The following is a 27,823-nucleotide window of genomic DNA, read 5'->3' as shown; positions in this document are numbered from 1 at the left end:
TGAATTTTTTTTTTTTATTCTTTACAAGTTAGCCATTGACTACAATCTGTGATGGTAAGTGATGATGCAGTCTACCGGAACGCTAAATCGCTTGGCGGTACGTCTTTGTCGGTAGGGTGGTAACTAGCTTCGGCCGAAGCCTCCCACCAGCCAGACCTGGACAAATTAAGAAAATCTCAGTCTGCCCAGCCGGGGATCGAACCCAGGACCTCCGTCTTGTAAATCCACCGCGCATACCACTGCGCCACGGAGGCCGTCAAATGCTAGGTTAGATTAAATTGGGAGAGAATATAAAGGATAAATGGTATGCAGTACCACCTCAGAATGTATTTAGAACCTCAGAAACCTACTCAATAATGTCGACCAGCTCTCAAGCTGAATTGAGCGATTCCCTGTAAGCCGTTTAATGTCGTCGGCCCACTTAGTGGGGGGTCGACCAACTTCGCTTTCCGGTGTGGAGTCGTCATTCTTACGTCCATCGGTTCTTGGAACTAATATCGTCAACTTTTAATATTTTGTGGATTATCACATTTCTGATTCGATCACGTTGAGATACTCTCACTTGAGATAACTCACACCAGCGCCCGCTAAAAGAACTTCAGTCTTCTGAGGCTCATAGTTAGCGACCAAGTAGGTAGAGATCCGTCGACCAAGTCAGTTTATAGTTTAAAGATTTTATTTAAATATAATTTTTATGTTGGTCGCGATTTTCATGACATCATGACGATCGCGACCAACACACGATTAAATTTATCGGCTGTCAAGCTAGCTAGCCCTGCAGGCATGTGTGCTTACTTGATCGTCAGTGGCTACCATTAGTAAGTTAGCGCCAAAACTCCTCATGCAGTGGGCAGTTAAAAATATGCTCATGATGATGTAGTGTATGATTTTTAATTTTACTCCACATTCTTGTGATGTTATCAAAACATTGATTGTCCGTTTTTATCATAATCACAGAATGTTTGATGATAACCTGATAATAAAATAAATGATGACCTGTGATAATATAACAATTAATAGGTACGTAAAATCACTGGATAACGGACTTTGATTGTGAATATTTTTAACCGACTTCAAAAAGGAGGACGTTCTCAATTCGGTCGGTATTTTTTTTTTATGTATGTACACCGATTACTCAAAGACGTCTGGACTGATTTCAAAAATTCTTTTTTTGTTTGAAACTGTAAAGTCCCTATTTAGTCCCATTGCCATGATGTCAGGATCTGATGATGGAATCCTGGAGAAATTGTTTACAGTAACTACCTTGTACTACCTTGTGTTTGGCCTTGATTAATTTGTATTGCTGAGAATTTTGTACCAAGATGGGTTGTGACTGTCATTAGGGGTCTGATGTATTCGTTTGAGATGAAAGTTTACACTAAAAATGGAAAAAATAATAAAAATTTTAATAAATAATACAACCGACTTCAAAACCTAAAAACGTACCCACTAAACTAAAAAGTGAAAAATAACATCATAATATGTTCTACCTGCTGATCAGTATGAAGGCAGTGCTTAGCCAGTGTTGTCTTAATTTAAGCCATTTCTGACAGGACCACATGAAACAAAACTGTCTGCAAAATCTAAAGCTATAAAATATTCTCAGATGGCTTGAAGTAATACATCACCGGCTTAGCACCGCCTTCATACTGATCAGCAGGTAGAACATATTATGATGTTATTTTTCACTTTTTAGTTTAGTGGGTACGTTTTTAGGTTTTGAAGTCGGTTGTATTTTTTTATTAAAAATTTTTTACTTATTTTATTCTACTTCCAATCTCTTGATCATTTCTTGAATCTTTCTATCTTTTGGCAAATTTTAGAAACGTATTTAACATTAAAAATTATTTGCATATAAACGGTTTTTTTACAAATAGAGAACTGAATTTTCCCAGATAATTCCGCTCCTTATTTTACTACCCAATTATATACTCAAGTAAAATAAAACACTAGATTTTAGATCGAATTGTATGAACCCTTTTAACAAATAATTCTAGATCAGTCGACAAAATCACGTAGTTTCTAGATTGTTCCATTCGATATTGTGGTTAAGTATTTATAGCTAATTACGATTTCCGCCCTTTATTTAGGTCCTCACCTTGCAAACTGAACTGAGCAAAAAATCAACCGCATAATGACTAAGACGAAAATATCCGAACTTTTGGCTTCTATTTGTGTTTTGCTTTGTATCTACACTAGTCGGACATATTCTGTCGATAAAACAAATAATAAGCTTCATATATTCAACACTAGCGGACGCCCGGGACTTCATCCGCCCTTTGTCCGGCCCTGTCGTAAAATCTGTTCTTACCTCTACTATCTATTAAAAAAAACTACCTCCCTGCCAAATTTCATCTTTGTACGTCAGCGGCGAAACCTTTCACATTTATATATAAGATGAACAACATCCCACTTTTCTGTCCAACCTAACGAAATCTTGCTTGGAGTGGGCACGACATGAGATTTGAATCCATGATATTTCGGATTTCAGTTCGAACTTTTTTAAACCGTGGAGCTCTTGAAGCTTTTTAATAGTCTTTTAGACCATGCACACAGCTTCGGATACCTCTATATTTCTAATCCTTGGGATTAATACATTTTTCAGCATAAAAGGTACCTACTGTTTTTTCAATATTCCTGTAGGTGCACATGTATGCTGAGCGTTTCAGTAGCTTAAAGATAATACAAACAAACTCAAATTTCGATTTATAATAACGTTAGTTTGCGTCAATCATTTATTGTGATAATGTTCAAACACGATACGCAAAAAAAAGCCGGTATGTGTCAAAAATGATGAAGGTTTGGTCTTTTTAATACCTATTCGATTAAAGGTCTCTTATGAAATCTTATCTTTTTTATACACATTTTTTACCGATTGATTCGCAATAGATACGTTTACTATTTCGATAATTTTAGTAAAATAAAGGACGAACGTAGGGTAAATCTCTGCCTGCCTTTTACGAAATAAGCAAAACATTTATTATGTGAAGTATAACTGCACATGTAACTGTATACGTAAAAAACAGTGCAAAAAGAAATGAAGACTCTCTCAGTACGTAGCGGAACTCTCTACGAAACTTATGAAATCCTTGTAAATTATTAACATTTTTCTTAAAGCCTGCATTTATATTCTGGTAATAATAAAAAAAATGTTGCTTGGGCACTCAAATGTCCCGCAGAGGGTTGTTTTTTTTTATGTTTTAATAGTGTCTTATATTTTATTTTTATACCAACATTGTTAAAAATTAATTGTAAAAGTAATAAATATATGAGAGATAAACTGTAAAAAATATTACCGGTAATAATAAAAATGTATTTTGAAATATTTTTCTATAATAAAACTTTGATTTATAATAAAATAATTGTTGTTATGTTATTAAATATAAGATAGTGATGACAATAACTTATCAGCGATGCATTATTATCATACTGCGGTTGGATTTGATTTTTATGTAGGCGCATCTTAGATAAAGCCGGTTCTGTGAATGCAACCTGGATTAGTGTTATTCCAGGCAGTGAACTAAGCGAGTTAGATTAACCAGACGACCGTGTGCGACGTTATTTGTTCTATAATTTACCACTTTATCAAGCCAAACGAAAACAGGGCGGGATGTCATTCTCAGTTTGATCATTGCGCGGTCCGGACGCGTTTCGAAAATAATATTATTATTTCGATAACATTATTACAGTGTAATTACGGTATATCGGTTAATAATAGTCCCGTAGCAAGACACGTAGCGGCCGTCTACGAGTTTCGCAGACTTAGCAGTTGCGTGCGCGTACGCAGTGCGTTCGGATACCGTTAGAAGCGTTTTCACCACAATGGCTACCAAAAACGTACAGAGTAAGTTTTCAGTACTATTCAGATTTATGTAAAATATTATTCTGCAATTTATCATTAGCTAACTGCCTGATGTGTGGGTTGTTTTCCAATAATTAAAAAAAATACCTGTAATTAGTTCACATGTTGGATATCAGACCGTTTAAAGTTATAACTTTTTTTTTCTATTTTCCATGGAAAAATATTAAAAGAGACCGATAGCTTCCATTTTCATAAAGGACAGAGTTAATATCGTCCTGTAAAAACTTTTCCAATTTCGATTATTACGGGTTATTGACTGTCTCTTTAGGTTTTCGTATTTTTTTCAAGCCATTTCTGTATTAGGGCAAACAAAATAAAATAACATATAAATAGGTCAAGTCGTTTTAGTTCTAGCAAGACAAACGAACATCAATTGATTAGGACGCAATACAATAAAATATAGATGAAGCAAAAATTACCTCTGTGCTTTTTACAGAATTTTAGAAAGTTTTAGGAATCCTTCACATAATTTTATATAAGTTCAAAATTAAATAAAAAAATATAACTACAGTTCGTGCGCTATAGCATGGTGCGGGTGACAGTTCGTTTCACACTTTAAAGTTTGTCGCGATTCACGGTAATAGTACGTGTTATGAACGTCACAAGGCAACTGTCAACCGCACCGTGCTACAGCGCATATAGTATAATGAAATATTTGTATGTGTTATTCTGAGTAAATTATTTAGGCACTAAAGTACATACATATTACAAATTGCCATTTCATTCAACTTTTCGGAAAAGTCTACCTGAATGTATTACATAAAAGAAATTCGTTACCTTCATGGCTGATCGACTCAAACTAATTAACGAGGTAATTAAACTTATATAGTCGCGATAATATGGTAATAATGGTCCAAATTAAAACAAAAATAATACTTACTATGCTTGTGTATACACTTAAAATGAGATATGAAACTTGTTTATAAAGAATACGAAATAATGAGCTGGTTATACTCAAATTTTTCCATTATTATCTCCTATTTCAGCAATATATGCCGCTGGCATAATGAATAATTATTAGAAATTAATTAAAAAAAAAGCCGATGGACGTTGGGGTCCCAAAGTGCTGGAATGGCGAGCCCGCACTAGTAAGCGCAGTGTTGGCTGACCCCCACCAGGTGGACTGACTACATCAAGCGAGTCGCAGGGATTCGCTGGATGCAGGTGGCTCAGTATCGTGATGTTTGGAAGTCCCTACAAAAGGATTATGTCCTGCAGTGGACGTCCATCGGCTGATATGATGATGATGATGTCAGTTGAGCTGACATTTAAATTAATCCTTAAAAGAATATACCCAACAGAATTGAAAACGTAAAGGTTGCTTTCACATTGCAACCATGAGGTTGCCAGATTAATTAATGTTATTTAAATACCCTCATTAGTTATTTAGTCGTCTCATATGTCAAACGAAAGCTTATTATATGCTTAATTTAACTGTATTAAGTTGCCTTTGATCATGGTTCATGGTTTCCTAGATATTGTATGAAAAAATGTGTCTTGCCGCAATTTAAACTAATTGGAATATGTCACTGTGAATACTACGAGTATCTGTCATTTATTTCTTATCACGAATAAATAACAGATGAGAGTATATATTTCTAATGCTGGATCTTAGACTATAATTTTTATAAGAGAAAGGATTAAGTACTTATGAGGTGTCCAAAGATTTCCTAATTTTATTATCAAAATTGATGATGTCTATCTAATGGCAGACTGGATACACGTGAATTGTTTTGATAACTAATAGCCACTTATCGAAATGCCTAACTCACATCTGTCATCTGTTTATCAAACATATTGGTCGGCGGTGACGGCAGAAGGAATTCACGATATCTTCAACATCTCGAGTGACAGTAATATTGTAGTAACGATGACAAGTTTGAGAGGTTTTACCATTGACCTCTTATAATAAAAGGACGCACAATCATGTAGAAAATTTCACTTGAACACTGGCCAATTTTAATTTAACAGTTTTAAAATTATTGGTAAAAAAAATTACACCTAAAGGCCTTAAATATAGCCCAATATTCAATAAAATCCCAAATTCAGAGCAAATTCAACCTTAAGAATTGAGTTTATGGTTGAATTTGCAAATGCGGCTACTTGAATTGAGTGCCAAGAAGTTGTGTTTGGCACTCATTGAGCGGGGACGTTTTTTGGTCGCTGATTGTGCATCCACTGTTTAATAGGAGATCGATGGTTTATACCTTTACCAATTATTATCATACTTTACGTATAAAATACATTTGATACAACCTATACAAACATTTTGAGGTTGTGCATGAATTTGTTAGGTTATAAAGGGTCTCTAGATTTTTAAAATATTAGATGTACACTTATTTTAAAATTAAAGGACGCCTACGACTTCGTCCTTGTGGAAACCCTAATTTTCCCGAACCCTAATTTTTATTCTATCTACTACTATGTAGTATAGACATTCTTTTTGAATCACTCTATCTATTCGTTTTTAAAATCCATTGCGTAGTTTAAAAAAATCTAAACGTAATGGTACAAACGCGAGATGCAATTTTATACAATGTAGAAGTGATGTGTTGACATTTGGTACAAAGTACAATAATTAAAAATCAACATTATATAACAGTTCGGACATGTTATCAGTACGGCGCCATATAATATAAATATTTAAGCGAATTGTTTCGCATAATCTAGCACAAACTCAGCGAATACGTGCCCTCTGTAAGCAAGCGTGTGCTATTATCGCTTTATCAGTGCCGGTGATATGCTCGCGGACATCTTTCACTTTGTTGGAGTTGTCATGTGTACTAAAACTAGCTAGTTTTTGGACCGTTACTTTACCGCTATATTTTTTATGCTAGATCATTAGATGCTTTTACAATAAATAATATAATAATAATAATTTTTATTAAAGGTAAAAGCACCCAGTATACATATTACATAGTGATATAAAATAATAATAATTAATAATACAAATAGGCATAAAACTTACATTACTTACTTACACTAACTGGGAAGGTTAAAAGACTTCCCAGGCGTCATTCTAGTCAGGCGTATAAACTATTTCTTATTATTGTCTTGATGCACAGATAGCCAATATGTAAACAAAGGGCTGGGCATCCCGTCACAAACTGTCCTGAGGATGCTGTTACGCGCTGTTCTGAGTCTCTCCCAGAAGGAGGCCACGCGTGTTCTCATAACAGCATAAAAGTCAGGCACTCTCGACTCGGCAAACATGCCAGTGGCACTGCAATATCTAGGCAGACCCATCAAGATTCGAAATGCATCATTGTATTGTACGCATTACAAGCAATACGCATTAAAGCACTAGGGCTTTTGTATTTTGTGCTGGTAATGGTGGATGTGGCCTAAGATGGGACGCTCTTGTATGAAGATGCCAATTTACAGATTTGCAAGAAATGGGAAGTAACCACTTCAGAAGGGTATTTCGCTCTAGCCAAAGCATAGTAGTTGACAAGTCGCAAATGAGTAGAGTATTGTCAACTATCTAATCTTATGCGCCATCTGGAACCCTGACTCCCTAAAGATAGTAGTTATTTCCCAATTCCTGACAACATACAAATGAGTAGTAGAGTAACGCATCTTATCAACTACTACTCCTACTACTACATGATATCTTCGGTCCGATGCATATGCAGAACTGTGTAAAATATTAAACACTTGTTTAAATAGAAAACAGCACATAGACCTTTTAAGTATTTAATATTACACGATAATTTTATTAAAAACAAAAAGCCGATTGGTATATTTAAATAAAATATAATTCAGTTTGTTTTACATAGACGGATGCACCGATAAACAATTGGGTATTTCCGTCTCAAGGACGTAGTAATTATTTAATTCAGTAACAAAATTGTTTTTATCATAACCTGTTTCGACAATGGTTCTATTTTCCCAGTATACTGAATTATAAAGTGCTGACGACAATGTTAACGATTAAAATAATATTGATGGAAGTGCATTCCTAGTCGCTATCAACGCATCTTATCGCGCAAAAGATTTTTATAGGCGTATTGCCAACTGTAAATATAGATTGGATCTTCTAATAATGAAAACTCAATCAACAATCATTTTTAAATTCGATTTCAACGTCTTCTGCTTAGTTGAATATCAATATTTGTTGTGGGGGTAAATAAGAGATGTAAAATGTAAATTGTTTGACATTTCTTTATTATTTTTTTTTATTATTGACTTATTTCTCATTTATTTATTTCTCCTTTTATATACAATTTTACAATGTTATACATACAAAATATATAAAACACTATTAAAAACTTATAAAAAAAATTTAACCCTCCCGCTGCGGGTAATTTGAGTGCCTAAGCAATCGGTGGTCAGGGCTCCAGAGTACCTCCTCACAATACGCGCCGTCTCAAGAATCACTGCCTTCTGTATCCGACTCTTAATCCAACAGTTAAGCGAAAGCTTCTTAAGGTGTTGGGCGAAGCTTTTCGCTATAAGACCATTGACTGAAACAACTATCGGAACAGTAATAGTTGACTCAACATTCCAGATGGAGGTAATCTCGTGAGCAAGGTCCAAGTATTTTGATTAAATAGTAGATTGTTATACAAGGGGCTAAAAAGACCCATTATATACGAGGTATTTTTAGGGCCCGAGACGTAAGGCGAGGGCCGCCTAAATAGAAACCGAGTTTATAATGGGTTTAGCCCCACGTGTTACACTCTGCTTTTCACTACGATTGCGAGAAAATAAAATAGTTTAGTACAATATTCAATGATTTATTTTAATTGAAAATTAAATGTACAAAGTCTACAATTTTGGATATTAAAGGAGATGCTTTTACCCGGTAACATAATTTCCGACTACTGTGAAGATGAATAATGAGTATGTGAGGTAAACGTGGGAGATAATAGTTTAAAAAACTCCTTTCGTAAGTGAATCCATTCGTTGTTATTTTCTCCATTTATTAAATTTTTCGTAGGTAAGTATTTAAGTAAATGCGTCTCGACTTTGATGGTAACAGATTGAAAATTTCATCCATCTCCCAATTAAGATCACCATTCTCACCAGATGAAGACAAAAATAACAATTATTTTTGAAAAATATGTAAGTTACGGTCACAAATTTAAAATGAATTTCTGAAAAAAATCAAGTGTGTATTATTCACATCAATTTTTTCTTAAATTCTCGCTTTATAATTTTATTTTTTTCACATGAGAAAAAGGCAAAGGTAATTACACCGTAAAGGATGTCCCATGTCTTCAAATCTCGCTCTATTCGCAATTCAATAAAAATTAAATAAAAAAATGAACGCATTCCACAGACAAGAACGCTGCATTTCATTCCAATTTAAAGTTTTTTATTTATTTTTCAAAACAATCAGGGCCTTACCTATAATGATTCTATTTTCGAATAAAACCTCCTCCGTTTTATAGTAGGCTAGTACTTGGCTAGTACTCGTAACAGACAAGAATTAAAAAAACAAAATTACTTTAGCCCCTAGAGGCTAAAATGCCCCTTTATGTTTAGCCCCGCTGTGGAGTGGTAATATGACAGTGTTTTTGAGCAAGGGTAGTGAAAAAAACATTGTTATTAAATTGTCGTGGACTATGAAAATCCCTGCATATGACTTTTCTGTATACATCTTACGTCCGAACAACTACATAATAATCGCAATTTAAGCGAGAACTGTGATATGAACAATTAATTACGCTCTCAGAATTAGTCACGTGATTCCCGAATTGAAAATGATAAGATACAGGGCGACCTTGTAACAACAGTAACATTATCTATTTTATAGTAAATGTGTAATAGATTAAACGCAATCTAAAAATTTCTGCTTGATAAGGTAATTGATGTCAACTATCATACGTCAAAGTTAGTGAATTAGCCTGCAGACTATACGACTATGGAGTTTGGACTAGTTTTAGGATGTAGCAGGTTCCATACGTCCAGACCTTGAATTTTGAAATTATAAAGCGTATTTTTGTGATATTTTCTCTGAAATAACATGGGAATTCATGTCTCTAGTCGCCAGTCAATATTGCTTTGTGTTTACACTTTGCTAAAGACCATTAAAATTAATCTTTCACGGTGTTTTTTGATGGGTTGCCATGAAGGAAACTTTAAACCTGACTTCCAAAGCCTATATTTGTAATATTAATATCAACTTAATGTGACACTCGGTATTGAAGTTTCGCTGGTTTGCGACTTAGAGATCTGTCTACTGTGTACTGTGTACTGGAGTATCTCTGCGTGATCGAATCAGAAATGAGGAGATCCGCAGAAGAACCAAAGTCACCGACATAGCTCAACGAGTTGCGAAGCTGAAGTGGCAATGGGCGGGGCACATAGTGCGAAGAGCCGATGGACGTTGGGGTCCCAAAGTGCTGGAATGGCGACCCCGCACTAGTAAGCGCAGTGTTGGCCGACCCCCCACCAGGTGGACTGACGACATCAAGCGAGTCGCAGGGATTCGCTGGATGCAGTTGGCTCAGTATCGTGATGTTTGGAAGTCCCTACAAAAGGCCTATGTCCTGCAGTGGACGTCCATCGGCTGATATGATGATGATGATGATGAATGTGACACTTATCTAAATCTGTCTTAAAATATATAAAATTTGTTGCTGTTGCTTATCGCAATTATTAATCCTTTTTATAATTACCTATTTTTTGTATGTTGAATCACAACCTTGTATCTAATAAACGTGTAAAAAGTCAGCTATGGAGAACTATTAATTGAGAAACGTTTTTCTTAATCGTCGATCCTTTCATAGGTTTAAGCAGAATTAAGTATTTCACTAACACCTCCGTTAACATATTTAATTATATTTAATTAATATTGATATAAAATATTTTCATTATTTTTTTTTTTAATTTAAACAGGATTTCCTTAAATCATTTAATCAATCATAAATAATGTGAGTTATCCATAATATTAATAATAATTTATATTTTGGAATGTTTAGTAGATACGTTTATTATGTAGATAATACATAATTTATCTTAATCCTAAATTCTAATCCCAGAAATCATTATCTGCATACTTTATTTTATCTCGACATAGGTCTAGCTATTCAAAAATATTTTAGTATAATATAAAATATTCAATTGAATATAATATTTGATTAATTTATTCATATTTTTTATGTCAATTTACACGTCTTTGCAATTATTGGAAATAATTTACCAAAAACGTGACGCAATTATCATATAATGTATAATATAATAGACCCAGACATTCTCTATCTACTTTAATATTAGAAAGCTGTACGGATTTATTAATTTATTAAGTTTACTCAATATTTCTCCAGGAACTCCCGATTTTATTAGAGAAATATCAAACAAAAAATATTGTTTTTTTAAAGAACATTGAAAGCGATTGCTATTTTTACTTTATAACAATAAAAAATCCGAGACAGCAAGCTTCAATACCATCCCCCCTAGCCAAGTGGCACGTCGATTCTCTTTCTACGATCGCTAACGCTTCGAAAACTAGAACGATGTATGGAAATGACATTTGATATCGACAGTTCACGTGATCAAGATCTGTAATTCCCATACATTTTTCTAGTTTTCGAAGCGTTAGCGATCGTAGAAAGAGAATCGACGTCTTGTCTAAGGGGACATGTTTGTTTGTGTCTTAACCTTTCATACTTCAATAAGCTTTCAAGCTTTCAAATAAGATGAGTATGACACTAACGCACAAGATGTGCACGAAGGCATGAAATCGTGGCAGTTCATTTTATTTGATGAACGAAATGAAACAAGAAAGTCTAAAGGCTTTTTGCGAGGATTGAGAAGTTGACTACAATCGGAAGCCACCTAACAACAGCCCTTAACAGCGTTAGCGTTACTGCGAGATAAGTCATGATTTTTTTTTATTTATCTTATTTTTTTTTAAGAATATTTGCCATATCTTTTATATATTATGACCAATACTCCCATATCCCTCCAACTAGTCAGGAAATACTGTATTAGAAGTGGGTACGACAAAAAACCAACGGAGCGGGGTTTAAACCACCACCCCTCGGTGATGAGTCCGACCGCTCTTACCGTTAAGCTATTGAGGCTTTATTGATCAGAACCAGACACGGTTGTGTCCATTCTAATTGCACCAAACGGACGTCTTCTGTTATTTAATCCGCAGTGTGCCACCGAATACATAATAGTGCAAGAGTGTGCCTAAAATATCTCAGTGTATTACCGCTCTTGAACCGTAACAGTTCGTTGACCACGTTACGCTAGTTGTACACATGCGTAATTTACAAAAAAATAAACATAAACAGTGTCCATAGATTCATTATAATAATATATACATATATATATATATATATATATATATATATATATGTGTATATATATTATAATAAAGCCTTTTTATTGATCCTTAGCGTTACAAAATCGTTACAAATTACAATTTTTTTTCTTTATAATCTAATCTAATATAATAGTCCAATTGTTTTAATCATAAGGATCCCCTTACAGGGTATAGGCCTCCCCCAGTTCCTTTTTATTTAGAAAGTGTTACTATATCGGTATAAACCAGAAAAACCAGCAATATTTAACCATAGATTCATTACTAACGTAATATGGCTAAACGGCTGAATCAATCAAGATGAATTTTGGTATGATAATAGTTTTGGTAAATGGGACCTTGAAGCAAAACATAGGGTACTTTTTGATCCTAAAAAAAAATAGAAAGGGCTGAAATAGAGATTGAAATTTGATATGGAAAGTACTCCATTTACTTCAGTTACAGTTTTTAAAATTTGTTCATAAACAATAAAAAAAATACGAAATATATTGATATACAAAATTTTTTTTAAATACAAGTGGTGAAATAAAGTAAAGTTTACATTTATTTCCACGCGAACTAAGTCGTGGACATCCGCTAGTTTAATCTTTGTTTCAAGTTACAATTAATACGGAAAAAGTTATTTTAATTATATGTATATAATTTACAAGTAGATTATATATTTTGGTTTATTTACAAATATTTTTATTAAAATTAGAAAAAAAAAAAACATTGCAATACTGTTACTTTCAAAATTATATTCAAACATCATCTTAACAGTATTTTTTACCACCGGTTAATATCTATCTAATCGTATTTATTGCAACAGTTTCTACACCAAATAAACTTTAATTGATTCTAATTTACTACACAATAACCAAATAAAACAATAAAACTACTGTATACATAATATATTTTCCGGTATTTAATCCACTACTTTTGCAAAGTAGTAAAACATAATTACATAATACACAGATACCTTCTATCGTTATGTGATTATATAATAATTATGTTTTTGGTGATTAGATAAACTTTACTATGCTGAGTGATATAATATCGCATTTTTATAGAATCTATGATGACCAAATCTAATTTGTTACAGAAAATCTGAAACAAATTAGATTTAAATAAATAATAAAATATAAAATAAAAAGCCTTTTATTTCGCACATAAGTCAGCACATATACATAGTGTTAATAAAATTTATAAAAATAAATTACAATTTTTAAATTTTTGTAAGTACAAACTCAAACTTGAGTTTGAGTAAAGTAACTACTTTAATACTTATTTATAAAGTTTAAAAAATTTAGTGCGAACCCCTCTATTTGAGGGTGAAGGCCTCCTCCAGAGATGACCAGTACTCTCTATCTGTGGCTTTTTTCCTCCACTGTTTTCCAGCCGTCCTTTCAATGTCGTCTGCCCATCTACTTCTAGGTCTTCCTCTTTAGATTTGGTCAACAAATTTGTTGGTTGGTGGACAAATTAGATTTGGTCATCTAAAAATCATATACATGTAAAAATCTAGAAAATCTGAAAATCATATACATGTAATAAAGCCAAGGCTAAGCAAGCCAAATAGATACAGTACCTAAATATTTTTGAAAAAATTATGTTAGTGATACAACAAACAAACCCCTAAACAGTTGTTTTTAAAACTTTCACATTTTTATGCAAGTTATTCGTTGATATACTTAATTTTTGAATTTACCATTTTGCATTGCGATCTTTGTGAATAGACTAAGTTTGAGGCAGCCTTTGTCAGATCGGATTTAAGATTCCTTCTATATGTTATAGAACAGGTTACAGAGAATATACGCAATAGAATATTGTCTGCATTTGTTCACCAAAAAACTGTATGCACGTTGTATAGTTTGGCGAGAGATTAGTTTAAGGTTTATAATTATTAGTTATATATTATAGCATTATAAATAAATAAAAAAAACATCGATTATTTTTTGGGAACCATCAAATGCGACTAATTATACTATTTTTTCATGGTAGGTATCTAGTAGTGTGTACACGCAGCTTAATATGAAATCGCAAAGAGCGTTGCACCAATTATTTGTTATTTTGGCTGCGGTTTAACATTCCACTGTCGTTTTAGTACGATTACGTGTTAACGAGACGTGACCGCGTAGATTATGTTGTATTTAATAGCTGAAATAAATATATTTAATTCGAGATATCTGATAAAACAGGCCGGGGTACTAACCTGCCCCTAGTAGCCAAGAAATAAGTTGATTTTCTTTCTAAGGTCGCAAACGCTTCGAAAACTAGAAAAATGTATTGGAATGACATTTGTTACCGACAGGTCACGTGATCAAGATCTGTCATTCTCATACATTTTTTAGTTTTCGAAGCGTTTGCGATCGTAGAAAGAGAATCTTGGCTACAGAGGCTGCCTTGTCACTGGATAGTCTAAGATTCGCTAGAGACCCTTAAAGTCCTTTCAAAAAATCTTTAACGGTGTTTTTCGAATGGTTGCCGCGAAATGTCTGACGAATGTGGATGGTTTCAGATATTGTAAATTGTAATGCTGAAGCAAATATTAACATATACACTTTATGATGATTGAGCCCTTAAAACCTACTTCAGTCCAAACTCCATTGGCCATTAATTACCTACTTATGGTAGGAGTATAGATTAACAAACTTTTATCCTTATTTTTTTTTAATATTTATTCTCTACAAGTTAGCCCTTGACTACAATCTCACCTGATCGTATGTGATGATGCAGTCTTAAATGGAAGCGGGATAATTTGTTAGGAGTGGAATGAAAATCCACACCCATTTCGGTTTCTATACGACGTCCGCTTCCGCTTTCCCGGTATGTAAATAGCCACGGCTGAAGCCTCCCACCAGCCAACTAACAAAATGAAGTAGGTATGTCTCTCAGTCCATATAACAATTTTCAAATCCGTATTTACTCGAATCGTTGCTCGAATACACAAGTATATAAGAAGGATTAAACGATCACGCAGCTCTACAAAACATAATTAAAATGTAAATATATTGAGAGCAATAGTAAATAATGCATGATATGAACGGCACGCAAATTGAATCACTCTGTATGCCGTTTGCATACGGGCGATTTGTCCAAACTACGCACAATGTATATGTATACGCGATATATAATAGACTGATCAACATTACTTGGTGTTTTATTAGATGATCTTATAAAATTTGGCGGTAGGCTTCGAACGTAGCTAGTTAGTATTTACCATCTCATTATATTTCGTATTTTTTATGATATATGAACAAAATTTTAAAACTGTATCACTAAAAATGTAGGACTTTCTATGCAAACTTTCAACCCCTATTTCACCCCCTTTTTGTTTTATTTTCGCAATAAAAAATATCCCATAACCTTCTCCGTATTATGGTCTTAAACCGTGCCAAGTTTCATTCGAATTCATTTAGTAGTTTTAGTGTGATGTACGACAGACAGACAAAAAATCGAAAAAAAATATTTTTAGCTTCATTATCGATTATAAAAAAATTTCAAAATATCTTCAATGTACAAAATGTACAGAATTAGTATTATAAGTACAGATTCTAGATGGCGCTGGCATCCGTTATGCCACGGTAACGTTTGGTGTTAGAAATGGTATAAGTAAAGTCTCAAATTGCGAATAAATTTATAGAATTCGACCAGTTTTATTATAAGTATAGACATAGATAAATAGAAGATAGATACATATAGATATACCACTTAGTCGGAAGAAGTTACCTAAATAAATCGAATAAATCCAAGCAAAACATGTACATAAATAAAGAAAAATTTACTTCGTTCGTTTTTCATGACGCGATTGTTTAATTCTATTTGTTTTGTCTATTTTCGTCTAGTAGTCTATTTTATTTGTCGTAAAATTTTTATTTGCCAGTAAAATATTATCAATAAACTTTATTATTACGGCCTACTTCAAGATAACTGATCAATTGGAATGAATAGCTATTTCATTTAAATGTTTCTACTGCCCACGTCTTGTGAACATTTTGCAGTGAGTTTATATTAACACAATCATTTTAATTATAATTGCAAAGCTATGAAGAACTAGTAACAAGAAATGGTTAATATTAGTGTAGGTACTTTATATACCATTTAATGATGTGTCCATTTAATGGTGATGAAAGGGAAATTTGTAAAAAACTCATGATATGTAATTCTGATTAGGATTAGTTTCTTAAGAACGGCAACGTAAGTACTGTGAAAAAAGCCTTCTAAACAAGCGCGTTTCACCATAGTCTGCATCATTGTTTATCACAAACTATAAGAGGCTAGAGCGCTGGCTTATACGTCGTAAAAAACAAGCAAGAAATCGGGTGCTAGTCTATCATGCTGGACCTACTAATGATCATAGATCGATTCTAAGATGATATATATCTATCTATCTATCATCAAGTAAGATTACATCTTGCATACTTACTGATTCCAAAAACTTACACTTACCTACTTACGGCGGCCTCCGTGGCGCAGTGGTTTGCGCGGTGGATATACAAGACGGAGGTCCTGGGTTCGATCCCCGGCTGGGCAGATTGAGATTTTCTTAATTTGTGGCTGGTGGGAGGCTTCGGCCGTGGCTAGTTACCACCCTACCGGCTAAGACGTACCGCCAAGCGATTTAGCGTTCCGGTACGATGCCGTGTAGAAACCGAAAGGGGTGTGGATTTTCATCCTTCTAACAAGTTAGCCCGCTTCCATCATAGACTGCATCATCACTTACCATCAGGTGAGATTGTAGTCAAGGGCTAACTTGTAAAGAATAAAAAAAAAAAATTATACATTTCAAACTCAGTACAGAGTAGAGGTTTTGTGAGCTATAAAAAATAGAGTGGTGACGATGTTAACAGCCGGCCTAGCCAAGTTGACTTTCTACGATCGAAAACGCTCACGAAAACTTTAAGAGGAGTAGTTGACTCAGCAGTTAATATGGTTGCAGATGTAGAGAGCGGCAACTCTACCACCGCGCCGGAAGCCGAGGCGCAAGCTAACCGTAGCAAAGTGTCCCGCCTGCTCGGTAAGGATGCATGGCATCGAGCACTTGGGATAATAATATATGCACAGTTGCATGCACGCATTATGCACAATTATGCACTATATAAATATAAATTGTAAAGCATGCTAATCATGTAGCATGATGATATTTCTGCCTATTATATTTGATTTCTGTCTTATAAAGTTTGCGTGGCGGTTTAGTTGCTTCTAGCAAAATATATGCAATAATCACTAATTACTGCAATTTTTTTCATTTCATTCAATGATTCTCTCAAACATTGAATTCACTATATTAACGCAGACTTCTTGAGACCTAGAACCTATCAGAGCATCCACCAGATATCTACTATTTTTATCCCGTATCCGGATCGTCTCATTTCAAGCTTCTTTCAGGGAAACTATACATAGGTATCCCTTAGATCTACTAAGATAGAAAATAATATTTGGATGTATTATAATCTAATATATACACAGTATATCCCGCATGCACTTAAAATTAAACGAACACTTAACCACCAAATTATATTAGGAACGGCACTTTTATTTATTTATTTATTTATATTTATTTATTTTTTATATTAATTATGTTTTTATATATCTTTGAGAACCTAGTAAGCATCTCACTGTTGTGCTTTAGTGCTTTTTGAAAAGAATATTTACCATATACCATATCTTTCGAAGATATTTTTAAGTCCTAATACCTCAGCTAAACTAAAAAGAATTGGCAAACATTCTTTTTTTTTTAATAAGTATGCCCAATAGGTATAGTTAGTTGTAATGACTATTTTACTCCGAAACTTTTTAGTATCTGGCACCAGTTCCAGGCTTCCTCCTTAAATTGTAAATCGATTGGGAGAGAGCCTACGTCCGGACGTCATGCCTGGGACGCGATAGTCACGCACAAAAGCAGCTAAGGATATGACCGGTCGCAATGCTGTAATTTGAGTGGCTACGAGGGCGAATGAGGCCAACAGGCTGGCATCGAATCCCTGATCAAGTCCGGCCCCTTTCCGTAGGACTAAAGCTTTTATTTGTTTATTTTCACAGCACGGAATGTTAAAGCTATCCTTTACATCGATACAATTAAACATTAGCATTATCAAATAAATCTTAGTCTGATCGACGGTTTGACGCGTGAAATGTATATTGCACAGACTTGCATTAATATATCTACTTTATCATTCCAAAATCATGTCTAAAAGCTTCCAGCAATAAATCTTACTCGTACTTTCCATACTTGATCGTCTGTAAATGTTTATGTACCAGTTATTTGAATAAGTCAATTAATATCAAGATGAATTTATGGCTTCAATTCAAGACTTTCACTTATAGCGTGAACCCTGAAGTCTTCATAGCCTAAAATGAGTACCTACGATAACGACTAGAAAATCGTTTTATATTCAAGAGTTAAGCTAAGAGTCTACTTTTAAATTTTTGTTTTACTCTAATCTATCTAAATATAGCCATATTTAGATAGATTCTAAATAAAACAAAAATTTAAAAGTAGACTCTTGGTCCAGCGAAAGGTCACATTTCAAAATCTCATAAACCGCTTGACGTAGAAAAATGTAATTTCGCAAGAACGTAGTTTATAGTTAGTTTTTCCGTAGTTAGAGTTCACATTTAATTGTCTTCAATCTAAACATACATTTATAAGCAAACATATCACATTCACGTCACAGTAATGATATTAAAAAGTAACTCGGTCGTATTTTTGAAATAAATACCCACTTTCCTTAACTCTATTCACTTTATTTACTAATCCAGATACCTACCTTTTATCTGGAGATAAAAGGAAATACCTTTAAAAAAGACAAGGTTATGTACCTACCTACTAGTAAGTAAATTTATTTTAAAGTCTTACCTTTCAGAGTTTCCAGGTAACTTAAAAAAAGTTATCTCTGGATGGGATAATTTTGAATTCATGCATCCAAAAACGGCACAGTATTTTCAAGTGGTCATAATTAATAAAATCTAATACTATTAATACACTTTACTCTGCTAATACACGGTGCGTTCGTCACCACCCCACGATCACCCCACGTTCGAGGTGCGTAGGTATAGCTCGCGTTTCGACCTCTAGTATGAAGTCCAACTACTGGTTTTACTGTGGTCACGTAGTTGAAATTTGGCAGAGATGTACCTACCTAGTTTATAGTTAGTAGACGTCCGTTAAGAGCGGATATTGTGACAGGGCCGGTGTAAGAGTAAGGTTGTACGAAGTCGCGGGAATACGCTAGTACTTGTATATACATTTTATAGACAGACCATAAATTTTACCTAATCCAACGGAATGAGAGACCATTTAGAATTAAATATTCACTCTGTTGTACAATTTAAATTGCTATCGAGCGATGTACAAAATAAAACGCAGTCGAATTATACATCTAATTTATCTACTACATTTATTTCTATATTACTGCAACGAACGAATTAAGAAACCCATTTTGTACAAAAGGTGTGTGTGCTATCAACCATATTCGGCTCACTGCTGAGCACCAGTCTCTTTAGAATGAGAGTGGTTAGGCCAATAGTCCACCACGCTTTCCCAATGTGGATTATCAGACTTCACACAAGAATTCAGTAAATTTTCAGGTATACATGTTTCATCACAGTTTTTCCTTCACCGTTTGAAACAACTGATATTTAATTTCTTAAAATACACACAACTCAAAAGTTGGAGGTGCACGCCCGGGGCCGGATTCGAACCCACACCCCTCGGAATCAGAGGCAGAGTTCATAATTAAACTTAACACGGCTCTAACAAAAGATGTAGTTTTAAAAAATATCCCGCAATGACAATTGCATATTTAATAACTAAATAGCTGCAAAGTCCCACGTTACAATGAAAGGATAATATTAATAATGAGTTTTGATTTATTTACGTTGAAGATTCTGCTCCACGTGTGTATCCATTATCCTACTATGTTATTGACCAGTTAAACTTGTATTGAGTAATTAAATCTCAACTTGCAGTTTATATACGCAGTATGATAAATATCGAAAGTTAATAAGTTTCGTTAAATATAATATAGTTGTAACCAACGATTTTTTATACTATTAGACATGACACTAACGCTTCGAAACGTCGTCTGTTTACCTCACAGAATCCCCCCAATGGGGATGATGACTTTTCAAATATATTGGTTTTTATGATATATTCGGGTAAATAAGCTCATTGTTAACTAATTTATACATAAAAAGCAAAGATTGTCTGGATATTATCAAAATAAATAAGATTTAAGAAGAGAAAATTTCAAAATCAAAATCGTAATTAGATAATAATTCATACAGTTTTAGCTTACATGAACTATAAATATAAACGCGCAAATAACAAACATATTAGTAATTTTGTTCGAACGCCCATACAAATCTAACGATCATTATGGACCTACGATGTCATTAAATCGTACCATTTTGTATGGGGTGTTTTTCAGGGATCTGTGGCAACGCCGCAAATCTGACTCTTTAAATCTCTGTAGCTCCGAAAGTAATAATCGCAGATACGCTGTTACTTTTACAAAATTGCTTTACTATTAGCATACTCCTAATTTATATACAATTTAAAAAACCGTCATTATATTGTCTTTATTCATTTAGTCGCAAAGTAAGTAAACAACTAGAGTTATTTAAACATGATAATAAATATTGTCTTCAATGCCGAGTTGTGTGTTCAGGAAGTGTAGAAACTGTATACCTATACCTATATGTGCATAAATATATAAAGTAAGTAAACACAAAATTATGCATGTGTGCACTCAGTGGAGTAGCTAAATTTGGCACACTATTTGCGGCGATTTTGTAACATATCTAATAGTATAAAATATCGTTGCTTGTAACAATTGAACTTTCATTACTACAGACGCTTTAGCTAAAGTTAATGAAAATTTATTTCGAATTAGCGCCGCCCGCGACTTTAGTTCTTCACAAATCCCGCGGGAACCATAATTAAGAGTAAAATCTATTTCCATTCTAAATTTCAGCCAAATCGCTGCAGTAGTAGCGGCGTTAAAGAGTAACAAACATCCATACACACTTCCGCGGTTATAATATTATTAGGCTAGGCTAAACTTGTGGTCAAAATAATGCCTCGATGTCTCAACGGTAATAAGGCTCACCTATTATACTAGTAATGGGTTCGATTCCCGCCCGCTGTACCACCGGTTTTTACTTACTCACAAAGTTTTTTTAATAGTTTTCTTATTGTTATGAGAGGTGCAGGTTTTTGTAACGTTCACACGTCAACACTCATTACAGCTATAGTCAACATTAACACCCATTGTATTCTAATCAGCCACTATTCAACAGGAGATCGTTATAAATAATAACCCACTGCTATTAGATTATATATTTCTACTCATTCATAAACGTACCGAAAGTAAGTGTGTTTAGTCCGAGATCCGGCATATGGAATATATACTCTCATCTGTTATTTAATTGGGATAAGAATAAAATAGAAAATATTTACATTGACACATTGCACATATGTTGTCTAGTAAAATTGAGGCCGGATAGTAATTAATGATTATTTTTTCTTAATTTATTTAATCTCCTTACCTCATTGGTTTATTTAAAAAATGCGTACACTAGTTAAGAGGATATACCCAACGAATTGAAAAAGTAAATATTGCCTGCTTTCACACTGCAACTGTGGAGTTGCCAGATATAAACAGTTAAGTAATTTTATTTATATACTCTTGTCAGTTATTTAGTCGTCTTATATGTCAAACGAAAGTTTATTTTATGATTAATTTATCTATATTGCCTTTGATCTAGTTCATGGTTTCCTAGATTTTGTATGAAGAATGTGTCTGGCCGTAATTTAACCAGGCATCCGATAAATAATGTGTCTCTGTGAACATTCATCATCATCTCCTTACCCTTATCCCACTTAAGTGGGTTCAGAAAAATATGTCAATCTTTTCCATTCGTCTCTATTACCTGTCAACTCATCATCCAATCCTTTTACACACATGTCCTCTTTCACACACTCCAACCATATTTTCTTTGGTCTTCCTTTCCTCTTATGTCTTTTCACTTGCACATTCAACATTTTTCTAATATGACTTTCCTCCCTACGCATTAAATGTCCACACCAAGCATTTATTTCTTATTATTAATGAATAACAGATGAGGGTATATATTTCTAATGTCGGATCTTAGACCAGTAGTAGATATAGAAATTACAAATGACGGGTCTCAAGAATAGTGAAAGGATACCTTTTCCCTTGATAGATGGGAGAGACACTCTCGACAGTATATTTCATAGATTATTATGCGATAGATATTTATTTATATTATTGGAAGATGGATAATTTTATTAATACAACAAGTCTACTATGTTGTTACTAGTTGTTGTCATATTCAATGATGAAAAACATTTATTGTAGATGCATGTACCTATGTTTGGTTTCTTTTAGTCTATATTTATTTTTAACATTAAAAATGTCATCTGCAATTCTGTTTACGTAATCTACTTCGTATATTTGACCACTAAGTGGGTTTATCGTGAAAGTTCCATGTAAATCAAGTGTTTTGGTTTTTTTTTCTCTATGAACAAGTAAAAAGGTTGAATGGCTTTATATAATGTAGTGTCTAGTGCTCGTGGTCAGTTATTTAGTTTAAATATATAACTGGATGTTATCTTAACTTTCTACTGTTTTTTAAAGTGCTTACATTATTTTAATGAAACTAAAGTAGGTACCTTTATTTTGTTTAATCGGTTACTCAATCGTAAAATTATTTTATAAGAGCCATCATTACTTTACGGAATTGTAAAGGTATACGTATTTACCATATTTTGTTGATTTTCTTGAAAACCTGAGAGACATGCATTTTTAAAACTACATTTCAGTAATAACTTTGTATAAATAATCAAATAGTGATCTGTGTACCTACAATGTATATTGAATAACATTTTAATTTTGCTTTCATCAATCCCTCTCTTTTCGAAATTCGCACAAATCTCGTATTTTCTCGTGATTCTTTAGAATTTAAAACTGTGGTCTGTGGATTTACCATCTAAATGTCTATTAAACTATTTTAACGGCCCATCACAGGAACAAACCGCTTTCCTTAAATGAGAGACAATATTGACCCACCTTGCTGCTCTAGTACGGGTTAAAGACCAGCCTCTATAGCCAAGTGGCACGTCGATTCTCTTTCTACGATCGCAAACGCTTCGAAAACTAGAAGAATGTACGAGAATGACATTTGCTATCGACAGGTCACGTGATCAAGATCTGTCATTCCCATACATTTTTGCGATCGTAGAAATTCTCATTGCTCATTGCTCATGCTCATTTCTGACGGCCTCCGTGGCGTAGTGGTATGCGCGGTGGATTTACAAGATGGAGGTCCTGGGTTCGATCCCCGGCTGGGCCGATTGAGGTTTTCTTAATTGGTCCAGGTCTGGCTGGTGGGCTTCGGCCGTGGCTAGTTCCCACCCTACCGAGAAAGACGTACCGCCAAGCGATTTAGCGTTCCGGTACGATGTCGTGTAGAAACCGATAGGGGTGTGGATTTTCATCCTCCTCCTAACAAGTCAGACTGCATCTTCACTTACCATCAGGTAAGATTGTAATCAAGGGCTAACTTGTAAAGAATAAAAAAAAAACATCGAGGCACGGGGTGTAATACTGCTAACTTCCTAACTCTGGGCTGGATATTTGCACGAAAAGCTAAGCCTGTCTTAGGACTCGTGAGCCGATCCACTTGACCAATGAAACCGGTGTCTCCGGTGTGATTGAGATTGGTTGACTCCGGTTAAGATTCATCATCATCATCATCATCATATCAGCCGATGGACGTCCACTGCAGGACATAGGCCTTTTGTAGGGACTTCCAAACATCACGATACTGAGCCGCCTGCATCCAGCGAATCCCTGCGACTCGCTTGATGTCGTCAGTCCACCTGGTGGGGGGTCGGCCAACACTGCGCTTACTAGTGCGGGGTCGCCATTCCAGCACTTTGGGACCCCAACGTCCATCGGCTCTTCGAACTATGTGCCCCGCCCATTGCCACTTCAGCTTCGCAACTCGTTGAGCTATGTCGGTGACTTTGGTTCTTCTGCGGATCTCCTCATTTCTGATTCGATCACGCAGAGATACTCCTAACATAGCTCGTTCCATCGCCCTCTGTGTGACTCTAAGCCTTCTTATGAGGCCCATAGTTAGCGACCAAGTCTCGGAACCATAGGTCATCACTGGCAACACGCACTGTTCGAAGACTTTTGTCTTCAGGCACTGAGGAATTTCGGACGAAAAGATGTCGCGAAGCTTCCCGAATGCAGCCCAGCCGAGTTGGATTCGACGGTTCACCTCTTTCTCGAAATTGGACCTACCTAACTGGATCATATGTCCTAGGTATATGTATTCGTCTACAATTTCGAGTGCAGCGTTCTCAACTATAACTGGGTGGAGCGATACATGAGCATTACACATTATTTTTGTTTTGCCCATGTTCATTTTCAGGCCCACCTGTTGAGAAACGCTGCTGAGGTCATTGAGCATGGTACTAAGGTCATCCAGAGTCTGTGCCATGATGACTACATCATCCGCGAACCGCAGTTGAGTGATGTACTCGCCATTGATGTTGATGCCAAGTCCGCTCCAGTCCAGAAGCTTAAAGACGTCTTCCAGTGCGGCGGTAAATAGCTTCGGAGAGATCACATCTCCCTGACGCACTCCTCGCTGCAACTGGATTGGCCTCGTAGTCTGATCCTGAATACGGACTGACATAGTGGCGTTTTCGTACAAGCACTTCAACGCTTGGATATACCTGTAATCAATTCGGCATCTCTGCAATGACCTTAGCACAGCCCAGGTTTCCACCGAATCGAAGGCTTTCTCATAGTCCACAAACGCTAAGCAAAGTGGCTGGTTATACTCGTGAGTCTTCTGTATAACCTGCCGCAGCGTATGGATGTGGTCTATGGTACTAAAGCCTTTTCGGAAACCGGCTTGTTCGGGAGGCTGGAAGTCGTCAAACCTATTAGCGAGACGATTCGTAATGACTCTCGAGAACAATTTGTAAACATGGCTTAGCAGCGAGATGGGTCTGTAATTCTTCAGTAAGGTGTTGTCACCTTTTTTGAAGAACAGAACCACCACGCTCCTATGCCACGCCTCAGGCGTCGTGCCCTCGTGAATGACGGAATTGAACAATCGCTGAAGGACTTTAAGTATCGGTTTTCCACCCGCTTTCAGGAGTTCTGCTGTGATTCCGTCCTCACCTGGCGCCTTATTGTTCTTCAGGTGTTTGAGAGCCACACTAATCTCGTATAGGCTGACGTCCGGGATATCTTCGGTATAGTGTCGGGTCAACTTGGCTCTGGGGTCTTTAGCCAAATTGGCAACAGGCTGCTGAGTAGTCGTGTATAGCTGTCCATAGAACTTCTCGACCTCACTTAATAACTCGGGCTTGGAAGAAATTAGATTACCGTGTTCGGTCTTCAAACGCGTCAGCTGCCTCTGAGGTTAAGATTCAGGACACATTTATTTTAGTATTTCAGTGTAATCAAATGTCTGACCTCCCCAGTCAATATCAATATCCATTATCCATCATATATACGATTATTCTGTCACTAGATTGCTACTATAAGATCACTTCAGTAGATTGCCGCTAATCCGTTCAGTTTTAGAGTTGTTATGAATATAACCGTCTATTTTCGTCAGCCGCAATCAGTCAAATTGTCCGGTTAGGTCATGTGGCTCTCGAAATGGAGGAAGAGACCCACGCGTTCAGAACAATTGTAACCAATTGTGGTTTAGTTAACTATATTTTATACGGACGGTTAGAATGAATTGCTTGGATACCGACGCTACAACAGAGTAGGTAAATCACGTATTTCTATCATCATCATCATCATTATCAACCCATATTCGGCTCACTGCTGAGCTCGAGAATTAAGGAAATTCTCTGGTATGCAGGTTTCCTCACGATGTTTTCCTTCACCGTTTGAGACACGTGATATTTAAATTCTTAAAATGCACACAACTGAAATGTTGGAGGTGCATGCCCCGGACCGGAATCAAACCCACACCCTCCGGAATCGGAGGCAGAGGTCATATCAACTGGGCTATCACGGCTATACGGTATTTCTATCACTATGGTGTTAATGATTGATCAGCTTGAGATGCTTACATTGAGGCATCGGATATTTCAATACAAAGTCATCATCATAAGCCTGTAACTATCCACTGCTGGACATCTTTCTGACATTGCGCCACCACACATAATCAACCTTCCTCAACCAGCTACTTCCCACTAACTTCTTGGATTGCAGGGCGTCCTACACTAAGTTGTCCTCACTCCAAAACCCGTTTGTTACCCATTGCCACTCCAGCAAAAGGTCAATATCCTGATCCAAACAATAGGTGTACACAAATAGATAAAATAAGAAAGCCATCTATATCTAAATCCATTTGTTGTGACAAATAGTCCACAGTTAGACCCCACAGGTTTCGAGTATCCGTTCATCCTACGCCGCCGTTACGTAAAACTATTCATGCAAGTCAATAACCTCTAAAACGCAATTTATTTCAATCATTAATGTAATGATAGGCTAGCACTTACAAAGGCACTCGTATTATATTCAGATGTAGAACTAGGGTGACCTAATGTAATGTGATCAGTAGGGACATTGATTATTTATATATGAGTACATATTTTTTGGCAACTTGGCGGTAAATCTTTATTAACAGTGAGGTAGCTAGTCTAAGGCCTAGAGGAGACTATCAGGCCTAGGATGCGTGACTAGAGATAACGACATAATTTTGTCAATGGCAACAAAAATGAGAGCATAAATATCGCACTCCCTTTCATAAAGAATGAGGCAGCGACATTTAGACAAAATTATCTCTTTCTCTTTTGGCTCGCTTTGGCCTAGAGACGTGAGTGAACTTAGAAGATCATTTAGTTCAAAAAGTAACTTCAAAAATGAAAGATACCTAATAATTGCAATCTGTAATTGATTGAATTTCTAAAAACGTACGTTTAAACAATTTATTGGCAAAGCCAAAGTCGCTATAAATAATATAGGTTCTGAAAGTTAAGATCAGTATGGTTACCGTGTAGAGTACAAAAACTGTGCCAATGCCCTCTCGTGTATGTTTTCCATACTAATCCATCGAATGGTATTTTAGCAATCCTTCAACGTTTCTGCTTACCGTTGCATCGTGTCTGAAGATAATTATATGTTAGTTAGGTTAAAAGCTTTCTACCGGCCATTTAACTATTCTTTAACGTACTTAATTTTCTCGATACTAACTTTTTCATACACTTATACACTAATACAAATTCGTCGTTATCAACCCATATACGGCTCACTGCTGAGCTCGAGTCTCCTCTCAGAATGAGAGGGGTTAGGCCAATAGTCCACCACGCTGGCACAATGCGGATTGGCAGACATTCACACACGCCGAGAATTAAGAAATTCTCTGGCGTGCAGGTTTCCTCACGATGTAATACAAATTATACCATGTTATTTCTATGGTCCAAAGTGAATGCTCTCTATTTAATGGATGGCTCTGATTTGCTCTTATTTAAACATTTGATATCATTATAAGAGTAGGTAACTCTTATAATATTTTTGTAACGTAACGACTTACGAGCGAATGTTATTGAAAGGAGTTAGATCACTTCGGATACGTAATATTGATGGATTGATCATCAGATGTTTAAAGTTTATCTTAACTGCCCATTGTCT

At 35.4% G+C, this 27,823-nt stretch overlaps 1 protein-coding gene across 2 annotated transcripts in view; it reads left to right on the top strand.

Annotated features, from left to right (window-relative positions):
* The first annotated feature begins 3,610 nt into the window (after nt 1-3,610).
* Nucleotides 3,611-27,823, top strand: part of LOC112056350 (aquaporin AQPAe.a) — a 110,621-nt gene continuing 86,408 nt past the window's right edge. Inside the window, exons 1-2 of one of the 2 annotated variants that reach the window (XM_052891568.1) lie at nt 3,611-3,844; nt 17,059-17,136. In XM_052891568.1, coding sequence (XP_052747528.1) covers nt 3,823-3,844; nt 17,059-17,136 — 100 coding nt within the window. In that variant the 5' untranslated portion in view covers nt 3,611-3,822. The remainder of the gene's footprint in view (nt 3,845-17,058; nt 17,137-27,823) is intronic. The other variant, XM_052891570.1, reaches the window with a different exon arrangement.

The sequence above is a fragment of the Bicyclus anynana genome, chromosome 4 (genome assembly GCF_947172395.1).
Source record: "Bicyclus anynana chromosome 4, ilBicAnyn1.1, whole genome shotgun sequence".
In the NCBI taxonomy this organism is placed as follows: domain Eukaryota; kingdom Metazoa; phylum Arthropoda; class Insecta; order Lepidoptera; family Nymphalidae; genus Bicyclus; species Bicyclus anynana.
The sequence above is the reverse complement of the archived record's forward strand: the minus strand, read 5'-3'. Positions and strand labels throughout refer to the sequence as shown.